Genomic DNA, 17667 nt, shown 5'->3' with positions numbered 1-17667 from the left:
GGAGAATCCACTTGAATCCGGCAGGCGGAGGTTACAGTGAGCCAAGATCATGCCACTGCACTCCAGCCTGGTGAAAGAGAGAGGCTCCATCTAAAAAAAAAAAAAAATTAGCCAGGTATGGTGGCACACATCTGTGGCCCCAGCTACTCAGGAGGCTGAGGTGGGAGGATCACTTCAGCCTGAGAGGTGGAGGCTGCAGTGAGCCGAGATTGCGCCACTGCACTCCAGCCTGGGCGATAGAGCGAGACTCCATCTCAAAAAATAAATAAATAAATAAAAGTTCCCGGTCAGGCGTGGTGGTTCATGCCTGTAATCCCAGGGAGGCTGAGACGGGTGGATCACAAGGTCAGGAGATCGAGACCATCCTGGCTAACACAGTGAAACCCTGTCTCTACTAAAAATACAACACCACCACCAACAAAACAAAACAAAATTAGCCGGGCGTGCTGGTAGGCGCTTGTAGTCCCAACTACTTGGGAGGCTGAGGTGGGAGAATGGCATGAACCCAGGAGGTGGAGCTTGGGTGAGCCAAGATCGCACCACTGCACTCTAGCCTGGGCGACAGAGCGAGACTCCATCTCAGTAAAAAAAAAATAATAAATAAATTTTAAAAAAGTTCCCTTCTGCTTCACATACTGTGTTACCTCTGTAAATAGGTATATGCCTTTGGTTTACTTAATATCTAGTGATTCTTGGTTTTTGTTCACATTCATTAGTGACATCAGTTGATCAATTTGGGTGACATCATGGGTTTCCTCAGTATTCAGGAAGGTATTTTTCTGCAGCAGTTCTTTCTCCTAAACAGAGAGTTGTCTATGGGCCCATGGGTGAGTGCCAGAAAGCCAACAGGCTGCAAATAGGGTTGCCAGATAAAATAGAGGATACCCAGTTAAATTTGAATAGAGGATACGGTATTTATTGTTTGTGTGAAATTCAAAATTTACTGTCCAGGATACAGTTAAATTTGAATTTCAGACAAACAGGATACAGTTAAATTTGAATTTCAGACAAACAACAAATACTTTTTGGTATCAATGTGTCCCAAATGTTACATGGGTGCCCTCTTTTTAACAGCTTTGAGATATAGTTGAAATACAATCGACCCATTTAAAGTGTACAATTTAAATGTTTTTAGTATATTCACAGTTGTGCAACTACCAGCATAATCTAATTTTAGAACATTTTCAACATCCAAAAAAGAAAGCCCAAATAACAAAATACCATAGACTAGGCGGTTTAAACAATAGAAATTTATTTTCTCACATTTTTGGAGACTAGGAAGAAGTCCAAGGTTAAAGTACTGACAGACTTGGTTTTTGGTGAGTGCTCTTCCACTTCCTTAGAGGCCCCATCTCTAAATACAGTCACACTGGGGTTAGGACTTCAGCATATGCATTTTTTGGAGGGACACTGTTCAGTCCATAGCACCCACTAACAGTCACTCCTACTCCCCTTACCCTACCCTTCCCTTGACAACTGCTAACTTACTTTCTGTCTCTATGAACTGTCTATTCCAGATGTGTCTTATAAATGGGATCATAAAATATGTGATTTATTTCTTTCACTTAGTCTAAGATTTTGGAGTTCATGTGTGTTGCAGCATATGTCAGTACTTTGCTCCTTTTTATGGCTCAATAATATCCCTTTGCACGGATTTATATGTTTATTTTTCCATTCGTCAGTTGATGGACATTTGGGTTGTTTCCATCTTCCGACCACTGTGAATAATGCTGCTTGTATACGTTCACATTTCTGTGTGGTTTTCAGTTTTCATTTCTCTTGACTATATGCCTGGGAGTGGAATTGCTGGGTTATATGATAATTCTGTTTGCATTTTTTTATTTTTTATTTTTTTTTTTGAGATGGAGTCCGGCTCTGTCATCCAGGCTGGAGTGCAGTGGTGCCGTCTTGGCTCACTGCAACCTCTGCCTCCTGGGTTCAAGCGAGTCTCCTGCCTTAGCCTCCTGAGTAGCTGGGATTACAGGCACGTGCCATCATGCCCGGCTAATTTTTGTATTTTTAGTAGAGACAGGGTTTCATCATGCTGGTCACTCTGGTTTCGAACTCCTAACCTTGTGATCAACCAGCCTCGGCTTCCCAAAGTGCTGGGGTTACAGGCGCCAGCCACCATGCCCGGCAAGCGTCTGACTTTTTGAGGAGCTGACAAAATGTTTTCCACAGTGGCGGCTCCATTTTACAGTCTCACCAGCAGTGTATGTGGGTTCCAATTTCTCCACATCCTCATCAACAGTTGTTTAATCTGTGTTTTTGGCCGGGTGCGGTGGCTCACGCCTGTAATCCCAGCACTTTGGGAGGCCGAGGTGGGCAGATCATCTGAGGTCAGGAGTTCGAGACCAGCCTGACCAACATGGAGAAACCCCGTCTCTACTAAAACTACAAAAAAAATTAGCCAGGCGTGGTGGCACATGCCTGTAATCACAGCTACTCAGGAGGCTGAGGCAGGAGAATTGCTTGAATCTGGGAGGTGGAGGCTACGGTGAGCTGAGATTGCACCATTGAACTCCAGTCTGGGCAACAAGAGCAAAACTCTGTCTCAAAAAAAAAAAAAAAATTATGTTTTTGATCATAGCCATCCTAGTGGGTTTTGCACCAATGTCTGCTACACCCTACTTTGCAAAACCATTATGACTATATATATGAACACTATGCAAGGTTTGCTCTCAGGGAAGCTTTGGAAAGGACCCATGCAAACAAGGCACCGTGACACTTAAATTTTATTACCTTCCTTTAAGTACCATTCTCTTTTTTGAGACAGAGTCTTGCTCTGTCATCCAGGATGGAGTGCAGTGGCACAATCTCCACTCACTACAACCTCCCCCTACCAGGTTCAAGTGATTCTCCTGCCTCAGCCTTCCAAGTAGCTAGGACTATAGGCACACGCCACCATGCCTGGCTAATTTTTATATTTTTAGTAGAAATGGGCTTCACCACGTTGACCAGGCTGGTCTCGAACTCCTGGCGTCAAGTGGTCCACTTGGCCTCCCAAAGTGCTGAGACTGCAGGTGTGAGCCACCACACCCGGCCTAATTTACTGTTATTTATTTTATTTTTGAGATGGAGTCTTCCTCTGTTGCCCAGGTTGGGGTGCAGTGGCACTGTCTTGGCTCAATGCAACTTCTTCCTCCCAGGTTCAAGCAATTCTCCTGCTTCAGCCTCTCGAAGTAGCCAGGACTAGAGGCGTGTGCCACCACCCCCGGTTACCTTTTGTATTTTTTTTAGTAGAGAGGGGTTTCACCATGTTGGCCAGGCTGGTCTCAAACTGCTGACCTCAGGTGATCTACCCGCCTTGGCCTCCCAAAACGCTGGGATTACAGGCATGAGCTACCGCACCTGGCCTAAGTACTGCTATCCTGAAGGAGGCGGACAGAAAGCAAGCAGTCATGGGTGGCGGGTGGGCTGAGTCTCTGTAAGTTGCCCAGGGAAGATAGCTCTGACAAATAATTAGAAGTTGCCAGCCTTGTGTACAGCTGAGAAAAGAGCATTCCAGGCAGAAGAGACAGCAAGTGCAAAGACTCTAAGGCCAGAAAGGCCACCAAAGTTGTTTGGTTCCGTGTCCTGAGCTACCAGCTTGGCAGATGGCTGGTGCCCAAAAAATGCTAGAGTGAGGGAATGCCCTTCTTTTGCCCTCCCTTCCTCCCCAGTCTGTGTGTCTCTAGAAGGTTGCTGCTCTGCCCACAGTGGAGGACACGTGAAGAACTGGAGTCCTTTCCTGGGGCAGACTCCAATACTGGGACAAAGAAACTCTTCTGCTAGGACCATGGAACTGGGAGGTCCCAGTGTCTTTCTTTCCCAACTGCTCTGAGAAAATCGGCCAGTGGCAGGTGGAAATGACACGGAACCACAGAGCAGCAGGGCGGCAGAGAGGGAGAGTGATGGTAGGGTAGACAGTACAAGGCTCCAGAGAGCTCCTGGATAAAGCAGTGCCGGAAGCTGGCTCCCTCCAAACCTCCATTTACAAATTTTCTCTTCGTGCAAGTCAGTTTGAGTTGGGTTTGTCACTTGCGACTGAAGACGTCCTGACAAATGCCCCAAAGCTACCAGCTCAGAGATGCCCAGAGGCCTCTCCAAAGCTGCCTCCTCAGGTCCCCACTGAGGCCCTGTGTTGTCCTGTCCCTGGACGACCTGAGCTTCTCGGTGGCTGTGCCAGCCTGGACAAGGGCAGGCCTTCCTTCCGAGAGGCCCGTGGCCACTCCCCCATTCAGCCCTTCTCTGACCCGACAGTCTAGTCTAGGAGCCGGGGCGCGGGCCTCAGACCCTCAGGGCCCACGAGAGGCCAGGGCCGGCTGACCAGGTTCGGCGTGGCCAGCGCCCAGTGGGAAGCACTGGCCGACCTAGCCGAGACCACACGTTAGTTTCCAGCAACTGTGGACTCGGGAAGCGGCCAAATCGCGCCGGGCCTCGGCCCCCAAGGCTCGGGACATCCCAGCGCTCAGTCGCCAACCTCCGCAGCTTCCGGCCAGACGCCGAGACCCATAACGCCCCGCGCGCGGCCTGGCCCCACCCTCCGCACGCCAGTCCCGCTCCTTGAGCCCAGTGCGTAGCCTCGGATTGGCCAGGGTGGCTTTCGCTCCTCTGGTGGGCGGGGCTGCGGGCCACACAGCGGACCCCCAAGTGGACCGCTGGCACCGGTCGGGTGGCAGCAGAGTGTCGCTCGACATGGGGGAGGCCGGGGCTGGCGCTGGCGCGCCAGGAGGGCCGGAGGCAAGCCCGGAGGCGGAGGTGGTGAAGCTGCTGCCCTTCCTGGCGCCGGGCGCGCGGGTGGACCTGCAGGCGGCGGCGGTGGGACACGTGCTGGCGCTGACTGGCTGCGGGCCCGGCCGCGCGCTGTTGGCGGGGCAGGCGGCGCTGCTGCAGGCGCTGATGGAGCTGGCGCCGGCCTCTGCCCCGGCCCGCGACGCCGCCCGCGCGCTCGTGAACTTGGCCGCTGACCCCGGCCTGCACGAGACATTGCTGGCGGCCGACCCCGGGCTGCCAGCGCGCCTGCTGGGCCGCGCGTTGGACCCGCAGTGGCCCTGGGCCGAGGAGGCGGCCGCCGCGCTGGCCAACCTCAGTCGCGAGCCGGCGCCGTGTGCCGCGCTGATGGCGGCGCTGGCGGCCGCGGAGCCGGCAGACTCGGGCCTGGAGCGGCTGGTGCGCGCTCTGTGCACGCCCGGCTACAACGCCCGCACGCCCCTGCACTACCTGGCGCCGCTGCTCTCCAACCTCAGCCAACGCCCTGCGGCGCGGGCCTTCCTACTGGACCCCGACAGGTGAAGCCCAGGGCGCCCGCGCGGGCGGGGAGGGGACGGAAGTTAGCGGGGAAGGCCCTAAGTGACCCCTCCCAACAGGTGCGTGGTCCAGCGGCTGCTGCCCCTTACCCAGTACCCCGACTCGTCTGTACGCAGGGGCGGGGTGGTAGGGACGCTGCGGAATTGCTGCTTCGAGCACCGTGAGTGGTGGGTGTGGTGGGTGTGGCGGGGGCGCGTTGCCAGGGGCGGGAACTGGACTCCGGGGCTGCTCTGGACCAGTTTCCATTCTCGTCGCCCCACCCTCACCATCCCTCAGGACATCACGAGTGGTTGCTTGGACCTGAGGTGGACATTCTCCCCTTTTTGCTCCTGCCCTTGGCTGGGCCTGAGGATTTCTCCGAGGAAGAGATGGAACGTGAGTGGCTAGTGTGGAGCCTCAGTTGGCCGGAGAGGAGGGAGGCCAGTGGAGGGAGAGAGAGGTGTCCAGGCCACAGGCTCCTTCTGAAACTTTGCAGCAGTGAGTTGCTGAGCACAGGTGGGACTTACACAGGCAGAGCCTGGTCCAGCTGCCCAGCCCAGGGACACAGTGGCTCCCACACACTCACCCCTAGGGCTGCCTGTCGACTTGCAGTACCTGCCACCAGACAAGCAGCGAGAACCTGATGCAGACATCCGCAAGATGCTTGTTGAAGCCATCATGCTGGTGAGCAGGAGCCCTGCTGCAATAAGCACCACCCGACACACACACATGAGCATGCTGACATCTGGGTAACCTCTTCCACCTCCTCAGCTGACAGCCACAGCACCAGGTCGGCAGCACGTGCGGGACCAAGGAGCCTACCTGATCCTTCGAGAGCTGCACAGCTGGGAGCCAGAGCCTGACGTGCGGACGGCTTGTGAGAAGCTCATCCAGGTTGGTGCAGGGTTGGAGAGGCTGGGGAAGGGGTGTCTGTAGCTGGCCAGCTGCTCACCTGCCTCCCGTCTGGCAGGTGCTTATTGGGGACGAGCCTGAACGTGGCATGGAAAACCTGCTGGAGGTGCAGGTGCCTGAGGATGTGGAGCAGCAGCTGCAGCAGCTGGATTGCCGGGAGCAGGAGCAGTTGGAGCGGGAGCTGGCCCCAGAGCCATGGGTGGAGAGGGCCACACCCACCTGAGGCCCCTGCAGCCGGACACCAGCTCCAGGGTCCCCTTTGCCAGGCTTTCTCAGACCAGGGCTTCCTGCAGCTGCCTACAGGCCCCTTGGGTCCCCTTGTTCAGAGACTGTGCTCTTCTGAGAAGCAGAGCTACACTTAGGCTCCAGTAAGGATTGAAGGCACTTCCCAGCCCTGTGCAGTGTTGCTACCAGCAAGAATGAAGGTTGTGCACAGCAGTACTGTGAGCTAGGCACCGTGACTCGGCTGCCTGTGCAGAAGGTGGAGGTGGCAGGCGGATGGCCAGGGAGCCGTGAGAAGACTCTTCCTGGGCACGGTGTCGGGACTGGACAGAAAACCACTGCAAGCCCCGAGGAGCCAGCTGAAGCCTCCCAATCCCCAGGGAACTGCAGGGTCTGGGCAGAGGTGGGTGCATAGGTACAAGTGCTGCTTTGTCAGCCCCACTCCCTGCGGCTCTCAGCTCCCTGTTCCCTGAGACCTGGCCTCAAAGGGCTGACCCAGCCATATGTAGATCCTGGGGTCTTTCTAGGACTGTGCCTCCCTGCTTGCTAGGACCCTGCCCTCAACCCTTGTCAGCTCCCTAAGTCTTCCTGTTTCCCAGTCTCAGATTGAGTGGGTGCTCTCATTGGCCTCTCTAGCTAGGCCATCTCCCTGGTCAGCTTCCTTGAGCCTGGGTCACTCCTCTCTGGCCTTCTTACCTCTGCCAAGAGCCTCCAGATGTGCCTGCAGCCTGGTCCCTGTCCAAGCTTCTCCCCCAGCCACCCTCTGCCCCTGTGGTAGAGCCCACTATGGGCTCAGGGGCCTTACGTGCTTCTCCCCTGGACCTATGTGCATCCCCCCACCTGCCAGTTATGTGGCTGCCAAGCCCCACAGGCTGTCATGGTGGCTCTTGCCACACACTTCCATTCCTGAGCTGATCTGACCTCACTGCCACCTCTTGCACTGGGCTCCTGAGGGCTGGCCCCTGCTCACTGATGGGCCCTCCCAGGCCCCTTGAGCCCTGGTGAAGGAGCTTAGCTTGTCTTCTTGGGAGTTCACAATGCCTCACTCCACACCCTTAAACTGGAGCGTCCCCTGTGGTCTCCTGCTGTGGCTCGGGTGCTGGGCATCTCCCACCTCCAGGATCTCCTCTCACCTGCCCCCATTAAAGCTCTGCCACTCATGCAGGCATGTGTGGACCATGTTTTCCCCTGGCCAGAGCCCCCACCTGCCACTGGAGGCCACTTGCCCTCTTAGGCAGTCAGACATCTGCACTCTCTTCACAGAATAAATGCTTCATCTGGCCTTGCCCCACCCACACACCCTCAGTTTACTGGAGCGCCTCCTGGAGGCGCTCACTCCCAGGCTGGCTGCCACAGCACTCTAGAGCACCAGCTGGGCAGAACCCACCCCTCTTCTGGGGTGCGCTTCTGGAGGCCTGAGCTCAGGGCCCACATTCTCCTTGGGGATGCCCTGCTGGGGGCAGTGCAGCTGCAGGACTGGCTGTTGGCACTCTTAAGTCTGTGCCAGGCTCCAGGTCATCCACGGATGCTGGGAGTTGGGACTGCACCTGCTTCTCTGCAAGGGGCCACGGTGGGGTCAGGTGGAGTGCAGAGAGACCACGTGCTGCTCAGTTGCTCACCCACAGGGCCACACTACACCTGGCACAGCACTGAGGAAGAGCGTATTCGCTGCAGGCAGCATCCAGCAGTGTGCAACCACCTGCTGCAGGCCCAGGCATGCATTTGGGTGCAGCTACAGCAGCCCCCGAATCAAGTCCTGGCACTGGGCAAGAGCTCACGGTTGCAGCCTCTCACCACCTCCGGCACCCACCCTCACCCCATGCACATCACTGCCAGCAGTGCCAGCAGCTTAGAGGGGTCAGTCCTTTCACCAGTGGGGAGACTGAGGCATAGAGGGGCAAGGCAGTGTGCCCTGGACTAGTGCAGAGCTCAGGTTCGCAGCCACTGCCTTTCCTGAATTGCATTCTGAGTCAGGTCCTCCACAGCCCAGCTTCCCCAGCACTTGTCACTGCCGTGCGTGGACCAAACGCTTCCCAGCCTAAGTGGGGAGGATGCCAGATTCAGTCTCTTCCACCACGCCGGACTACCCTCCTGGGAGTCCAGGTCTCCCTCACTGCTGCTCTCTAGGCCTGAGCTAGGTGTGGGAGGGTGATGGGGTGGTGCTCACCTGGGAACAGACCTGGCCAGAAGGTGGGACCGCAGTGCATGAGGTGCAGCATGCAGTGGGGCTAGCGCTCCTTGAAGGGCAGCTTCCCACTCACCATGGCATAGAGGATGACACCTCTGGGGGCATGAGCTCTTAAGGGTGTGGCCCCTCCGTAGCCCTCCCGTGGGCCCTGGCCACAGGGTTGGGGTGCCCTGGGGGCACTCAGACTCCACAGGTCGGCCCACTCCCCGCTATACTTGCTGTCATGAGGATCTCTGGGGCTGTGTAGGCTGGGGAGCCGCAGAAAGTGCTGAGCAGTGAGTTCCTGGGCCCTATGCAGCTGGCGAAGCCAAAATCTGTAAGAGGTGCGTGGGGGAGGGTGGCACTATGCATGAGGGGCAGGGGTGCAGGGAGAGGGACTTGAGGACGCCAGTCTGCAGGGATGGCTGCGGAGGTTTGTGGGGTTGCATGCAGTGTGTAGCCGACAGCAAGGGGGTGGGTGTGGATGAGGTGGGCCTGATCTGGGGGCACATGTGGGGGTTAGGCCAGTGGCCTCAGGCCCGAGGATAAGGGTGGCCTGCAGGCCTTCTGGGAGGGCTGAAGGCAGGGGCCTGGCTGGGACAAGCGTGGGGTGTGGGCCCCTGCATGTGGAGGCATTCAACCCCAGGCTGGGGGTCAGGGTGGGGGCTGTGGGCTCACTGGTCAGCTTGAGAAGGCCGTGGTCTTCCAGCAGGATGTTCTCGCACTTCAGGTCCCTGCATGGGAGTGGGGAGGCAGGAGGTGGGGCTGGCTTGGGCTCAAGTGGGCCTCTCTGTGCATGTGGGCAGACAGTCGGCCCTGCCCTCACTGGTGCACGATGCCCACGCTGTGGCAGTGTGCCATGGCACTAACTAGCTGCCAGAAAAGTCCGAGGGCTTCCTTCTCCTCCGGCCCTGGGCGGCAGAGGTGATCCAATGCAGCGTTGATGTGCTCCAGCAAGTCGCCCCAGGCCACCAGCCCCAGCACGAGCTGGCTGCTCTGATAGGTCTCATACAGCTGCACCTGCAGCCCACACACCTGCCATCACCCTGAGGCAGGGCCAAGGGTGTGCTGGAACTGTCAAGGGTACCAGATACAGGTTTCAGGATGGGGCTGGGCTCCAGCCCTGGGGCGAAAGGGAGGTCCAAGGTGGGAGGGGGCGATAGGCCTGGGGCAGGCAGCTGGCTGGGGAGAGCTACCCTTGGGGAGGCGGAGAGTGGGGACAGGCTGTGTCCAGGCCTCTGCCCACAGGTTCAGGTGCTCGTAGGTAGCGCTGAGTGACAGAGATCTCACGGGGCAGGGGCTTGTGGGAGAACTCCACCGGGGCCTCGGTTGTAGAGACGATCTTGATAGCTATCTGTAGGGTGGAGGGCGCTTGCTGTGTGAGACTTGGCCCTTGAGGGGCTGGCTGTGGTAGGGCAGGCCCCTGTCCTTTATACACTTTGCTGGAATCCTCAGGGGGGACGCTGGGTGAGCAGTGCCCTTGGAGGGCAGTGATGACCTCTCTGCTCCCTCCTGTGCCAAGTACTCTGTGTTCAAGGGGTTTGGGAACAGGGGATGGTCAGCCTGCAGGAGCCCCGGGGAGGCCTCTGGGGAGGAAATGGGACTGGGGAGAGTCTCAGGCGGAGGAAGCCAGAGCAGCTGGATGGTGCCTGAGTGGGTTTGGACACGGAAGGGCCTGCTGGGGGGCACTGGAGCCCCTTGGGGAGGGAGGTGAGCCTGTCTTACCATGGTGTGGCGCTTGCCCTGCAGGTCGGAGGACAGCTTGGGGTTGTGGTGCATGCGCTCGTGGGTGGCATCAGCCAAGTACACCTTGGAGAAGGCCCCAGAACCGATCTTCTTGGAGGAGAGCAGGTAGCCATTGTCCTTGCACTCACACACCTGCTCCGTGAAGGTTCTCTGATCCAGCGTCTGCCTGCTGCTGCCCTTCTCGGAGGGCAGTGCATGGAAGGGGGCGTGGTGGTCCAGTTTCACCAGTCTTGGGGAGCACAGCTGAGACCTGACTTGTGTCAGAGGGCAGGGGCCAGGGTGGTAGGGGGTGCTGGGTGGGAACTGAGTCCCTCTTGAGGCAGCAGCCACCCTTCTGAAGACTTGCTGGGACTGTGGCAGAGGCAGGGAGTGATGGGGCTGCAAGCTCAGGGCGGGGGCTGGCACAGCTCTGGACGGGGCAGGGGGGGCAGCTCTGGGAGAAGAGGGGCAGGTTCTAGAGTGGAGAATTCTAGAGCTGTACCTGCATTGTGTCCTCAAAGGGTGCGTCTTCTTGTTTTGAGGAGCTGCCCACTCTGAGGACATCTTGTGGGACCAGTCCTGCCCACATGGGGCCCACTCTCTATGAGGTGAAAACCCATTTCAAAGGCTACAGCCAGGGTGAGGCCTCTGTGGACCCCTCTGGACGTGGCTGGCCACAGAAGGCCGTTAAAGAAACGAGGGTGGGGATTTCTGGGGCATAAAGACAGGAAAAGGGACACATACGTGTCAACCACCATTTCAATTGCACCCCCTCCTTCTTCGAGAGGATGCCATGGCCACGCTCAGCTGGGCCCTAAGGTGGGCTGAGCCAGAGGAAGGCAGGCAGGAGCTCTGTCTCCCGGCCTTCTCCACTGGAGCCTGAAGCACCTCCTGCCCAGGCCAGCAGGGTGCAGGAAGTGTCCCACCTAGAGACCTCTGCAGAATTGACCACACACCCCAGGGCAAGCAAGGGCCCCACCCCTGAGCCTCCCTCTGATCCTACAGCTCCAAGAGACAGAAGCCAACCTTGCCTCTCCCTTCTGGACCCCAGAGTGCCCCGTAGGCACTATTACTGCTAAACGTTTGAGTGCCAGCTGTGTGCCGGGTACCACTCTGGGCAGTCACACCAGCTACAACTACCACCTGTAGCAGTCCTGCCCCCGTTCACAGAACACATTCAGGTGCCCAGCCCATGGGGGCAGTTCACATCCAGGATCTCAAGTCCTAGCACAACCAAGCAATCCTCGCTTTACAGATGAAATTGAGCCCCCGTGGTGGGGAAGCCCAACCCAAATGTGTCATCTCTGCTGTGAGCTGGACAGCACAGTGGCTGCGGGCCTGGAGGGCAGGACTGCCTGATGGGCAGCCATCCTGGGAATGTCTGCAAGGGTCCAGTGTTTGGTACAGACCAGTGAGTTTGGGGAATTGGGGTCTCCTCCACCGAGATCTGTGGGTGCACGTGGCATGTTTGCTGCAGAAAAGGCCCCGGAACGGGCTGGCTTGAGCTGGAAAAATACACTTTCTCATCCCTTTTGGACCATGAGCTTCTTGATATTCCTTTGCTCACCCTCAGGCCTTGTTTGGCAAATTGCCTGGCATACAGAAAATAAGGACAAGGTATGGTTGTAGTGGCTCATGCCTGTAATCCCAGCACTTTGGGTGACCAAGGCAGGAGGATCTCTTGAGCCCAGGAGTTGCAGACCAGCCTGGGTAACATAGTGAGACCTTTTCTCTGCAACAAAATTTAAAAATTAGCCAGACTTGGTGGTGCCCACCTGTAGTCCCAGCTATTTGGGAGGCTGAGGTGAGAGGATCACTTGAGCACAGGAATTTAAGGCTGCTGTAAGCTATGATCGTGCCACTGCACTCCAGCCTGGGTAACAGTGAGAGGCCTCATTTCAACAATAAAACCCAGCTTGGGCTGGGCGCGGTGGCTCACGCCTGTAATCCCGGCACTTTGGGAGGCCAAGACGGGCAGATCACGAGGTCAGGAAATCGAGACCATCCTGGTTAACATGGTGAAACCCCATCTCTACTAAAAATACAAAAAAAATTAGCCGGGCGTGGTGGCGGACGCCTGTAGTCCCAGCTACTCGGGAGGCTGAGGCGGAAGAATGGCGTGAACCCGGGAGGCAGAGGTTGCAGTGAGCTGAAATCGCGCCACTGCACTGCAGCCTGGGCGACAGAACAAGACTCCGTCTCAAACAAACAAACAACCAGCTTTGGCAGCATAGTGAGACCCTGTCTCTTCAAAAAAATTTAAAAATCAGCCAGGTGTGGTGGTGCGCCCTGTGGTCCCAGCTACTCCAGAGGCTGAGGTGGGAGAATCACCTGAGCCCGGCGAGGTTGAGGTTGCAGTGAGCACCACTGCACTCCAGCCTGGGTGACAGACCTCAGGAAAAACAAACTGGTTTGTGGTTGACCTGGGGGTTAGGAAAAAAGAGAAACTGCTCCAGGCAATTTAAGCAGGTGGGATTGGTTGCTTAACTGTTAGAAGGGCTGGAGAGGCACGGGGGCAGGGTGGAGTTCGTCGAAGGTGGGGGTTGCAAGAAGTGGCCACTCTAGAACCGGAGCCAGGTGGTCCCGACCCTGGGTGGCTGAGCCTCTGGGCTCTGCTGCAGAGCCTGGGAGCCTGCGCCCCCTGCGGCGCACCTCCTCTCCCTCCCGGTTCCCACCAGTGGCAGGACACAGCTGGAAGCCCGCGAGTGTCAAGCCAAGTGATGACTGCAGGATCAGAACGGCCATTGGCTCTGTCCACCCTCCCTTTGCAGTCTCTACTATCCGCGTCGTTGCCTGCACCTGAATCCATTCCCGGGGCTTCACTGGGCAGCCGTCCCGTGCTGGGCTTTGTACGCAGCCCTCGAGAGCAAAATACTGACTCAGGCCTGCCCCCTGGCGCAGGGGCTGGCGTTCGTTTGTGATCGGAATGAAAGTGGGGCTGTGCTGCGCGCGGCAGATGGTGTGCGTGGGGCGGAGGCGGCACCGAGACCGGGAGGGGACAGGGCAACAGGCGCGTGGGAAGCCGCCGCAGGGGCCGCGCCCGCATCCGCGAAGGGTCCTGCGCTCTCCCGGGCGCCGTCCCCACAGCGGGGGCCTAGTCCCTCCGGCCGGGAGTGGACGTCCTGCCCGCGCTGCTCCTGCCATCTCCGCCTGTGCCGACGCCCAGTCTGGACGCGCGACGGGCGCTTTCCTTCCTCACATCGCTCTTATCGCGTCCCGAGCTCCCGGGACCCCGCTGGCCGCCTCTCTCCCAACGAGCGCCGGGCCCCGCCAGTCCTGCCCCCCTCCCGGTGCCGCGGCCTCCAGCGGGCGCTTCCGGGGCAGACAGGGCGGGCGGGGCCGCGCGCGTCCAGGGCGGGCGTGTGCTTGCGAGCTGTCGCAACGCCGCGCCGAGCCCGCGTCCCCGGCGTCTGGGAGCGGAGGTCGCCAGGGCCGTGTGCATCCGACGGGGGCACGGGGACTGCTGCGCCCCGGGGCTGGCGTAGTTGTCGCGAGCCTGAAGGCCGCGCCTGCGCAGTGGCGGCCGCGCTGACGCTCAAGAGACAGAGGCGGTGGCCAAGGAGCGGCAGGGGGCGGGGCCGAGGTGAGGCGGAGTCTGCGCACTCCTGCTTTGCAAATAAGGGTGGGCGGGGTGGAGCGAGCGTGAGAGACGTGCCCCCGACCAATAAGTGTAGAGATCGCTTGGGGGCGGGGACCTGCTGCCGCGCTCCAGGCTGCGGTTGGCCAGAAGGCAGCGGGGGCGGGCTCGGCGAGCGCGGCTCCGCCCACTCCGGGTCCCTGCTGGGCGGGAAGGCGGCGCCCGGGCCAAGGTGGCGGCGGCTCTTCAGGTAAACGGCGGGCGGGGATGAGCCTTCGGCGGCGCTGGGGAAGAGTCCCTCGGGGAAGTCTGAGCTGGAGAGCCTGGGGCCACTCCCTTGGCGGGGCCGCGGGGGAAGCCGAGTCAGGAGGCGCCTCCCCAAGGTCACAGGGCGAGCGCTGGGAGGGTCCTGGGTGTCGCTGGGACCTTGGCTCAGGTGTGCGCCGCGCCACAGCCCGTAAGAGAGGCCGTAGCTGTGCGGCTGTGCTCCTCCGCGCCGCTAAGTGGTCTCGGCCGCGCGACCGCCCCTCCTCGGGGAGCGCGGTGGTCCCCGGTGCCCGCCCCTCCGCGGGAGCGCGGTGGTCCCCGGTGCCCGCCCTTCCTGGGAGCCCCGTGGTCCCCAGTGCTCGGCCCTCCCCGGGAGCGCGGTGGTCCCCGGCCCTTCTCCCCCAGGCGGGGCCATCGGGGGTCCTCTCTCCGGGAAGCCAAGCATACGCCCGGAGCCTGCAAAGCCGGCGTGCCCCGGGCCTCCGTATGCCTTCCGTATTCTCTGACGATCGGGAGCAGGAAGGTGATTTGTCCCTAGTCACGAGGATGACTGGTCATAGCGTGCAGGGCATAGCGCTGGCAGGGCCGCGGGGAGCCAGCCTTCACTCAGCCAAGGTGAGACTTAGGGGCTGCCGGGCAGGAGTTGGCCGGCCGATTTGGGGTCGGATTTTTGGGCAGCGTCAGTGCAGCTGCAGTGTTAGGGTCAGAGGAAACCACTCTGCGGGCGCTGGTGGCTCGGTCCTACACACTCTGGGGAGGGGCTCCTTTGCCTGCTCAGGTGGGGAAGAGACAGACCCATAAACTCAAGTGCAGTGAGGTAAGCAGAAAGGGTTACGGGGGTGTGGCCAAACCTAGGGATGGGAGCAGAGTTGGGTCGGGGACAGCCCCGTTGGCAGGGACCACTTTGGAAGGGGGTGGTGGTGAACGCACACGACGCAGTAAGAGGCAGGCAGGCAGGGTAGGGCCGGTGATAAGTCAGGTGAGGGTGGTGAGTTGAGTTTAGAGCTGTTGGGTCTCAGTGCGATGACCATGGATGGAGATGTCCCGAAGACCCCGGGTCCCGGGGAGGCGAGGGCTGGAGATGCATGTGGGAATCGTTGTTTGCGGCATGTTTCATCGGTGGTACGTGTTTGTGACGGGGCTGCATGGACAGTCTGGGCACCCTAGGGTGCTGCTGTCAGCAGGATCTTCGCTGCTCAGTCTCAGGCTCCCACGGTCCCCGTGAACAGGTGTCTCTGGTCTCTCTTTGATGTCAGAGTGGAATGACCTGAGATTGAGCTGTCTTTGTTAACTTGAAACTGGTGTGCAGGCCGCTGTGGCTTGTGGAGACCTGCACCTCCTCGTTACCCACTGGCTGCGGTTGATTGCTGACTGCTGAGGGACACCAGGGGGTCAGAGGTGGAGGCTATGGGGCATGTGCTTGCCTGAGTTCGTGGCTGTCTTCTGTGTCAGGAAACAGGTGCCCGTGCTTAGTTTTCTTTCCCAGGGTCCACAGAGGCCCAGGAGAGAAGCCTGGTTGTTGCCCTCTGTCTCGTAGCCCCCTTTCACAGAGCTGGGTTGTTTGGGGTAGAGACATCCTCTGTCTGTGCCAGTCCACACAGCTTGGTTTCTTTGGGGTAGGAGCACCCGGAAAGGCCCCCGTGGCTCTTGCAAGCTCCTAGCCAGTGCGCAGAGGGCACGGACTGCTGCCCATCATGAGAAATGTGCTTTTCACTGAGCTGGAGGGGCCACCTGGTTTTGGGGGTTTGCACGCGCACCTGTGACACAGCTTGGTGTGGCCTGTATTGAAGAACCACGTTCTCGATGGACTGTGAGCGGTGGGCTGTGGGATTGCATTTCCCAGGGTCGTCAGCCTTATTGGTGACTTTGGAAGTTGATTCTGTGGCTGCTGTGGTAGGAGAGAAGGTTCCTTGGACCTGACGCATGGGTGGGGCATTCTGTGACCTCCCAGTCTCCCTGCACACACCCAGCCCTGCAGGCTGGCTCACCACTGCTTCTGGGCTATGGTTCCTGTGGCCTGCACAGCCTCGCACACCCCCACCTAACACTTTCGGACCCAGTGCAGCACCTCTGTTGTGTGCACAGGTGTGGCAGCCATACTTTTTGTGGCCGGAGGGCTTTCAAGACAGGAACTCTGGGCCTGGGATGGTGACTGGCGGGTGTTTACTGTATGTGGTTGAATTAAATGAAAATGAAGCAGCTCTTTCATTCACACAGAAATGTGTGCTATGTAGGGAGAGAAGACCCTATCAACCCTGCCTGCCACCTTCTCCCATTCGTTTGCTTTTTGTTAATTTAACCAGAGCCCTGATTAGCATTTGTGTTTTTTTTTTGACATCCCCGTTACATACATGTCTGTGTACTAGTATGAGGGCATCTGTAGATAGATGTGGAAAAGTGGATGTTTAGCCACTGAAGCTTGTTGCGGCTGTTCTTCAGGCTCTGCTGCTGGCACCAGCCCCTGTCCTCAGCACGTCACATGCTCTTGGTGGTCAACTGTGACTTGTGACACTTTTTGCCATGTGGCCTACAAATAGAGGTGCTGGTCATCACTGATCATCACCATTTATAGGTGGTGGGACAGGGCACAGGGATTTTCCATGCCTGCTTGTGGCTTACTGGCTCTGCCACTGAGCCCTTATCCAGCCACTGATACAGGAGTGCTGGGAAGAGAAGAGTGTGGTCCCTTATGGAATGGGGGAAGGGGAGTGCTGGGTAGAGTAGAGCATGGTCCCTTATGGAATGGGGGAAGGGAAGTGCTGGGTAGAGTAGGGCATGGTCCCTGGCTAGGGCTCCACCCCCACGGACCTAGGTAAGGACAGGCACTCCTGCCTTCCTGCCCAGATGTTGCATTTCCCAAGACCACCCTGGCCTGCCATACCCCCCTCCTGTGCCTATAAAAACCTGAGACCCAGGCCAGGCGTGATGGCCCATGCCTGTAATCCCAGCACCTTGGGAGGCCTGGGCAGGCGGATCACTTGAGGTCAGGAGTTCGAGACCAGCCTGGCCAACATGGTGAAACTCCGTCTCCTCTAAAAATACAAAAATTAGTCGAGCGTGGTGGTGGGCGCCTATAATCCCACTTACTCAGGAGGCTGAGGCAGGAGAATTGCTTGAACCTGGGAGGCGGAGGTTGCAGTGAGCCGAGATCGCGCCACTGCATTCCAGCCTGGGTGACAGAGCAAGATTCTGTCTCAAAAAAAAAAAAAAAAAAAAAATCTCCAAGACGCTGGCAAGGCAGGGGCACAGGCAGCTGGACATGGAGAGGAGCAGATTGGCGAAAGAAGGCACAAGCAGCTGGACCTCGAGGGGAACACGCCAGTAGAAGAGCACACCAACAGATGCCAGCACGCTGGCAGGCCATCCACTGGCTGGACAAGGCGGAGTTTGGCCAGGGCAGTCGTAGGAGAGCTGGGGGTGCCAAGCAGCCCCACTCCAGGGGAAGACCATCTCCCTTCTGGCTCCTGCATTGGCTGAGAGCTACTTCCACTCCATAAAACTTTACACTGATACTCCAAGCCCAGGTGTG

General features: G+C 58.4%; 2 protein-coding genes across 5 annotated transcripts in view; one reads left to right on the top strand and one right to left on the bottom strand.

Annotated features, from left to right (window-relative positions):
- Positions 1–3317: 3317 nt before the first annotated feature.
- HGH1 (HGH1 homolog) overlaps positions 3318–17667 on the top strand; it is a 30590-nt gene continuing 16240 nt past the window's right edge. For 2 of the 3 annotated variants that reach the window (XR_004028310.1, XR_004028309.1), the window contains exons 1-6: positions 3318–5270; positions 5349–5449; positions 5566–5664; positions 5861–5952; positions 6040–6162; positions 6239–6805. Coding sequence is in view for 1 of the 3 variants with exons in the window: in XM_030804689.1 (XP_030660549.1) it covers positions 4678–5270; positions 5349–5449; positions 5566–5664; positions 5861–5952; positions 6040–6162; positions 6239–6403 (1173 nt within the window). In the remaining 2 variants the exon portion in view is untranslated. Of the gene's footprint in view, positions 5271–5348; positions 5450–5565; positions 5665–5860; positions 5953–6039; positions 6163–6238; positions 7690–17667 lie in introns of those variants that run through there. The other variant, XM_030804689.1, reaches the window with a different exon arrangement.
- LOC105739195 lies at positions 7767–13132 on the bottom strand. 2 transcript variants are annotated; one of them, XR_004028311.1, is made up of 3 exons: positions 13094–13132; positions 9248–10895; positions 7767–8904 (listed from the first exon to the last, which is right to left on the bottom strand). XR_004028311.1 is itself a non-coding variant. In XM_030804690.1 (2 exons), the coding sequence occupies exon 2, from the start codon at positions 10856–10858 to the stop codon at positions 9920–9922; it is 939 nt and encodes a 312-aa protein (XP_030660550.1). In that variant the 5' UTR covers positions 10859–10895; positions 13094–13132; the 3' UTR covers positions 7767–9919. The 2 variants fall into 2 exon arrangements, 1 of the variants encoding a protein (XP_030660550.1); XM_030804690.1 differs by having other exon boundaries at positions 7767–10895.

This window comes from Nomascus leucogenys, chromosome 23 (genome assembly GCF_006542625.1).
Source record: "Nomascus leucogenys isolate Asia chromosome 23, Asia_NLE_v1, whole genome shotgun sequence".
Lineage (NCBI taxonomy): Eukaryota > Metazoa > Chordata > Mammalia > Primates > Hylobatidae > Nomascus > Nomascus leucogenys.
Note: the sequence above shows the minus strand (reverse complement) of the source record. Positions and strands in the feature narration are given on the sequence as shown.